At 57.8% G+C, this 7,096-nt stretch overlaps 1 protein-coding gene across 1 annotated transcript; it reads right to left on the reverse strand.

The window, feature by feature from the left end:
- Positions 1 to 3,688: 3,688 nt before the first annotated feature.
- Positions 3,689 to 6,129, reverse strand: LOC136304018 (zinc finger protein 436-like). Its single transcript, XM_066207698.1, has 3 exons — positions 5,415 to 6,129; positions 5,203 to 5,284; positions 3,689 to 5,020 (listed from the first exon to the last, which is right to left on the reverse strand). The coding sequence occupies exons 1-3, from the start codon at positions 5,700 to 5,702 to the stop codon at positions 3,852 to 3,854; spliced, it is 1,539 nt and encodes a 512-aa protein (XP_066063795.1). The 5' UTR covers positions 5,703 to 6,129; the 3' UTR covers positions 3,689 to 3,851.
- Between the last annotated feature and the right edge of the window lie 967 nt (positions 6,130 to 7,096).

The raw sequence follows: 7,096 nt of genomic DNA on the forward strand, positions 1-7,096 counted from the left end.
TTTGTGCCTGTATTCAGGAAGTATTTTTAATTGTTCTTTTAACCACTGCTGCCCTCAGAGTGGGTTTGCCTGAGGAGAGTAGAGGCTCAGACGTGTGGGTGTGAGCAAGCTGCTTCCTCTGCAGAAATCAGAGCAAACAGAGAGTTCAGATCTGGGATTTGAGGGGTCCCAGCTGACTGGAAGCTGGCAAATGTTGTCCTGATTTTCAAAAAGTTGAGAAGGAGGAGCCCAGACACTACAGGCCTGTCCGTCTCACTTCGATACGTGATAAAATCACAGAAAATTTATTCTGGAAAGCACTGGAAATCACCTGGAGGTAAACAGGCATCAGCCAGAGTCAGCACAGCTTCATGAGGGGAAAGTCCTGCTTGTGAAACCTGATTTACTTTTCCGACAGGCTAACCCACTTGGCTGATCCAGGAAAGCCAGTAGATGGAATCTTGTCTCCCAGAATGCTTCTGGACAAAGTGTCCAGCACACAGCTGGATAAACACCCTGTGGGATGGGTGAGCAGCTGGCTCAGGGGTCAGGCACCAAGGGTGGCAGTGACTGGGGTGACACCACGCTGGCAGAGGTCACCAGTGGGTTCTGCAGGGCTCCACTGTCAGCCCCGGCTCATCAACAGCTTCGTTAATGACCTGAAGGCAGGACTTGAAGGGATAATCAGTGTGTTTGCTGATGACACTGAACCAGAAGGAGCTGGAGGGCAGAGAGGCTCTGCAGAGCCCCACACACAGAGACGGGCAATCACCAACTGTGTGGGGTTTGACAAGGGAAGTGTCAGGTTCTGCCCCCGGCATGGGGCACCCTGTAGGAAATACGGGACAGAAGACAGAGGGTACTGTGGATTTAATTAGCACAGCCAGTTTGACAACCAACATGCCTTGGCAAGAACCAACAGAGCTCTGAAGATTACAAGAAGATTGGATCAAGATCGGCCGGACAGGAAAGAAGACTGAATCAAGTTCTGCAAGCAAGAGATGTTGCAAAATGTGTTAAGTTTGTTTATGTGATGATTAACCCAATAATTGTAGTAAAAAATCACTAGACTTCCTCGAACGGTATATTGTTGGAATCCTGGAGGCTGAGAATTTTTCACCTTCTTCTTCATGGTTTTGGGTGGTTTTTTCTAATTGGGTGAAAAGGTCCACATTGAGGACGCCAAGTATTTAGTTATTGGGTTAAAGGTATAAATAATACAGGGTGTCATCTTGCTATTGGATAATTAGAGGTTAAAAGACCTTGGAAAGAGTTAGAGACATTTTCTACCTTGTCAGCAGAGCTCGCGGTCTGTGAGACTGTAACCTAGATAAGAATTAATAAACAACCGAGTCTGAACACGGAAACTGTGACTCCTGAGTATTTAACCCCGGCTATAGGAGAAGAAGACAATATAAGAAACCCACAGTACATAAGCACGTGTAGCTCACAGTAAATCTGGATTCTGATCACCAGCCAGGAGTCCCCGTCTCTCAGCTGTTGACAGCACCCCTGGTTTAGTGCATGGACTGGGGAAGGAGAGGCTGGAGAGCAGCTGCAGGGAGGGATCCAGGGGTCCTGGCCAAGGGCAAGCTGAACATGAGTCAGCAGTGCCCAGGCAGTCCAAAGTGCCACTGTGTCCTGGGGGCACCCAGCCCAGAATCAGCAGCCAGGCCAGGGAGGGGATTGTCACGCTCTGCTCTGCACTGAGGCAGCCTCACCTTGAGTGACAGCACAATACAGAAAAGACACAAAGCCTTTGGAGAGTGTCCACAGGAGGTCACAAGGGTGGGGAAGGGTCTGGAGGGGCTCTGTGAGGAACAGCTGAGGACACTCGGTTTGTTCAGCTGGAGGAGATTCAGGTCAGGCCTCACTGAGCTCTTCAGCATCTTCCTGAGGGGCAGTGTAGGGGCCAGTACCAATCTCTTCACTCCCATGAGCAGGGACAGGACTCGAGGAAATGGCTGGAGCTGAGTCACGGCAGGGTTAGGCTGGAGATCAGGAAAAAGGTTTTCACCTAGAGGGAGGTTGAACACTGGAACAGGGTCCCCGGGGAAGTGGTCCCAGCCCCAAGTCTGTCATAAGACAAGAAGCATTTGGACAATGCTCTCAGGGCCACGGTGGAATTGTTGTGGTGTCCTTTGCAGGGCTCGATGACCCTGATGGGTCCCTTCCAACTCAGCACATTCTGTGCTGCTCTGAAATTACTTCAGCATCCAGCACTCAGCTTTCACTCCAGAATAAAGCTGTTCCAGCCTGGTGAACAGACATTCCACTCCTACTAAGCACAGCACCTACAATATTCCTTAACTTCTTCGGATGAAAGAAAAATATCAACTGCATTTAAGTGTCACTCTAACAATTCCATACCCTTTCTTACTGGCTGCTTGCAAGGGGGGACATTTGCAGGGCAGCTCGACGGGAGCCGTGGTTTGCCCCAGCCGTCGGAGGGGACAGAACACGGTGTGGGTGCCCCCTGTGCTACTCTCACCCGTGGGGGGTGTGGCAGTGGCGAGGGACATGTGGCCTGGCCATGCCACCATGGGGGTGCCAGGATGGGGGACAGGTGGCCATGGAGGTGCCACTGTGGGTATGGTGACTGCAAGGGATGTGTGGCCGTGGAGGTGCCACCATGAGTGTGGTAACACCAGGGGACAGGCGGCCATGGAGGTTCCACCATGGGGGTGGTGACACCAGAGGACAGGTGGCCATGGAGGTTCCACCGCGTGTGTGGTGACACCAGGAAACAGGCAGCCATGGAAGTGCCACCACAGGTGTGGTGACACTAAGGGATACATGGCCATAGAGATGCCACAATGAGTGTGGTGACACCAGGGGACAGGCAGCCATGGAGGTGCCACTATGGGGGTAGTGACACCAAGGGACATGTGGCTGTGGAGGTGCCACCATGAGTGTGGTGACACCAGGGGACAGGCAGCCATGGAGGTGCCACTATGGGGGTGGTGACACCAGGGAACAGGTGGCCATGGAGGTGACACTGTGGGTATGGTGACACCAAGGGACACATGGCCATGGAGGTGTCACTCCAGGTGCCAGGATGCTCACGGAGATGCTGCCACAAGTGTGGCAGAGCCAGGGGACACGTGTCCATGGGGTGGCAATGCTGGCGGGCATGGCAGTGTGACAGTGACAAGCCAGGAATACGGGAGAGGGACAGGAAAAGAGAAGGGGAATGGAAATACAGGAATGGGACAGGGAATAAAGAAATGGAAATTTGGGAGTGAGAGCGGGACCGGGAATACAAGAACAGGAACAGAACAGGGAATATGCAACGGGAAATATAGGAACGACAACCAGACACAGAATATGTGACAGTGGGAATAATAGTATGGGACAAAGAATAACACCAGGAATGGGATCTGGACTGGGCTGGGAGCAGGACGGGACTCGGAATAAGGTGACATGGGAATGGATGGAGGGCAAGGGGAGTCACAGCAGAGAGAGAGGGATCCTGGACAGGGGACAACAGGAACTGAGAAAAGGGTACATGGGAACAGTTCCAGGGCACGAGGCCCCTGATCAGCTGTCCTGGAAACTCTGCCAGGGTCTGCCAGCACGGCTGGAGCCACTCAGCCTGGGGAGCCCAAAGCCCTGAGAAACCCCCAAGTCCCTGCCAGGAACCCTCAAGCCCCTCACACCCAGCATCGCCCACATCCCCTGCAGATCCCGCCATATCCCCATCCACGTCTTAGTTCAAAATCTTTATTTTTTACCCCGGTTTTGGGTGTCTCAAAAGGACAGAGAGAAAAGCCAGGCCACAGGCAGCCAGGAAGATGCGGAGCCCCCCACCAGCTGTTTTCCCAACACAGATCACCGGCACCATGGATCACCAGGGCTCTGCCCACCGGGGGTCACTGGGGATCATCCAGCGCGGATCCTCCCATGGGGGATGGAGCTGGAGCAGCACATGAAGCTCCTCCCGCACTCGGGAAAATTGCAAGACTTCCCTTATGCTGGCTCTGTTGGTGTTTGGTCAAGGCTGAGATCTGGCTGAAGCTCTTTCCACACTCAGGACACTCGTAGGGCCTCTCCCTGGTGTGGATGCGCTTGTGCCTGAAAAGGTTGGGTTTGTGCCTGAAGCCCTTCCCGCAGTCGGGGCAGTGGAAGCACCTCTCCTCCAAGTGAATCTGCTGGTGCAGGAGGAGATCAGAGCTGGTCTGAAACCTCTCCCTGCATTTATCACACTTGTAGGGCGCCTCCCCAGTGTGGATCATCTGGTGCCTGACAAGGGCAGAGTTGTACTTAAAGCCCTTCCCGCAGTCGGGGCAGCGGAAGGGCCTCTCATCTGTGTGAATCCGCTGATGGGTAAGGAGATTGGAGCTGCTTTGAAACCTCTGCCCGCATTGGTCACACTCGTAGGGCCTCTCCCCTGTGTGGGTCATCTGGTGGACAATCAGGTGGGAGCTCCTCCTGAAGGTCTTCCCACACTCCCCACACACGTAGGGCCTCTCTCCCGTGTGGCTCCTCTGGTGGACAGTAAGGTCGGAGCTCGACCTGAAGCCCTTCCCACACTGCCGACACTCGAAGGGCCGTTCCCCTGTGTGGATCCTGTGGTGGCTGACCAAAGTGGAGAGCATGCTGAAGCTCTTCCCACACTCGGGACACTCATAGGGCCGTTCCCTCGTGTGGCTCCTCTGGTGAACACTCAGGTGGGAGCGCCGGCTGAAGCTCTTCCCACACTCCCCACACTCATAGGGCCGCTCCCCCGTGTGGATTCTCAAATGGTTGTTAAGGTGGGATTTCCACCTGAAGCTCTTCTCACACTCCGAGCACTTGTGGGGCTTCTCCCCATCGTGAAGCTGCTCAGGGACCACCAGTTCTGAGCTCCAGCCACCTCCCCAGGCCAGGGTGGATCCTTCCTCCTCAGATCCCTGCGATCTGGGTTCGAAGCCCATTGTTATGTGGGATGTCTGGGAATTTTCCGCCCCGTTGGATTCCTGCGCCGTGGAGCAGCTCCAAACGGCATCTTCCATGAGGTTCTGCCATGGGGATTCATCCTCCCTGGGCTCCATCTTCACCTCTTTGGGGGAGGAAGGACAAGGAAAGGATGAGATTTGCCTCTGTGCCACAGGGAAGGGGATTTCTCCAATGCATTCCCAGCAGGACGGTGTTGGCAGCGGGGTTGTCCTACAGCTGGGGGCAGGGCTGGGCCGGGAGATGGAGCAGGACAGAGGGGGAAAGGGGCACTGACTTCCTCCTCACCTGCCTGGGGCTCCTGGGCCACCTGACTCTTCCTCGCGGCCTCCTCCTGCTCCATCGGGCCGAGGTTTGGAAACGAGAAATCCTGTTTTGGGGGGAAAACAAGGGCTGAGCGCATTGGGTTTGATGATCCCGCTGCCCAAGTGCAGCTGCAGAGATCAGCGCCCCTTTCAGCCTCGGGGACCCGGACCCCGCTCATGTCCCGGCTCCCTTACCTCTCTATTCTGGGGGGGTCCTCCAGCTCCGGGATCGCCCCTCTGCGCTCTCCCGGCTCCGGGCGTCCCGCGTTCTCCCTCGGCTCTCCCGGGGATCCCCAAACCCGATATTGCTCCTCTGTTCGCCGGTACCAGGAGACCTCCACGCTGCACTACCCAAGATCCCTCCAGGGCCATTTCCGGCTCGGCCTTGGGGACCTGCAAGATCCAAATATCCCGTGCCCAGCACAAAAACGCTCCCGGAGAGCCCCCCGATGGATTTGGGGCGAGCTCCCCATCCCCGCTCATCTGCGGGTTCCGGGGCTGGCGATGCTGCCGGAGCCGGCGGAGCTGCGGCCTGAGCGGGCGGGCGGGGGAACAGCGGCCTGGCCCCGGTGCTCGTCTTCCGCCTCCTCTTCCTCCTCTGTCCCTACTGATCCTGCTCCTCCTCTTCCGGCCGCTCCTGCCTTTCCTTGTCCTCCTCCTCTGTCCCTCCTCTTCCTCCCGCTCCTCCTCCGCTCCCAGCCCGGCCCGGGCGGTGCCGACACCTAAAAGCAGCCGCGCTCTGCCCTGGGCGGGTTCCAGAGCAGCCCCGCCCCGCGCGGCACTGGGAGCGATCCTGGGAGCCCCGGGAAGGAACTGGGAGCGCTTTCCCTCCCAGTCTCGCTCTCACTGGGAGCGCCGGGAGGGAACTGGGAGGAAACAGCGCCCGGACTCGGCTGCAGCCGGCGCTGGGCGGGGCCAAGGGCGAGGGCGTGATTATGCAAATACAGGAGCGATCGCGCGCTCTGATTGGTGGACGGGAGCAGCGCGGGGTTTACCGGGTCACGTGAGGGCCGGAAGGGGACCGGAGCGATGGCGGCGGCGACCGGTGAGAGGGAACAGGGACCGGGAATGGGGACCGCGAACATGGAAACAGCGACCTCAGGGAGAGAATACGGGACTGGGATTAGTGTTCCAAAGCGTTGCGGTGAAACACATGCGGGGCTGCGAGCTCTGCAGCTGGGCCTCCCCTGGGCTGCTGCGGCCCAGGGCCCAAAGGCTGGAGCTGCAGCCTTGCTCCTGTGTCAAGAACAGGAGGCTCCTGCAGGCCTGTGTCCCCTCCGTGTCCCCAGCATGAGGGAGGGCTCTGAGGCACGGCGGGTGCTGGCAGGAGGGGCTGCTCTGGCCAGCCGGGGGCCTGTGAGAAATGGCCAAAGCCTTGTGCTCTGTGCAGCCGGCCAAGGACAGCAGCAGGGCTGAAGGGATCGTGTGCCACAGGCAGCCCGAGCTGTGGAGCCCTCAGGGCCCCGTGTGAGAGGCGGCCCTCGGGAATGGCACCTGGAAGGGGACTGGGAAGGGGACCGGGAATGGGGACTGGAAATACGAGACGGACTGGAGATAATACTGGGAATGGTGCCGACACGCAAACGGGGTAGCGATCCTGGGAGCAGCGGGAGCGATCCTGGGAGCAGCGGGAAGGAATTGGGAGCGCTTTCCCTCCCAGCATCGCTCTCACTGGGAGCGCCGGGAGGGAACTGGGAGGAAACAGCGCCCGGACTCGGCTGCAGCCGGCGCTGGGCGGGGCCAAGGGCGAGGGCGTGGTTATGCAAATACGGGAGCGATCGCGCGCTGTGATTGGTGGGCGGGAGCAGCGCCGTTATTCCCAGGTCACGTGAGAGCTCGGCAGGCCGGAGTCCGGTGAGAGGGGACAGGGGATGGAA

This window comes from Chamaea fasciata, unplaced genomic scaffold (genome assembly GCF_029207755.1).
Source record: "Chamaea fasciata isolate MVZ Bird 193981 ecotype frontalis unplaced genomic scaffold, bChaFas1.0.hap1 SCAF_46, whole genome shotgun sequence".
Classification (NCBI taxonomy): Eukaryota; Metazoa; Chordata; class Aves; order Passeriformes; family Sylviidae; genus Chamaea; species Chamaea fasciata.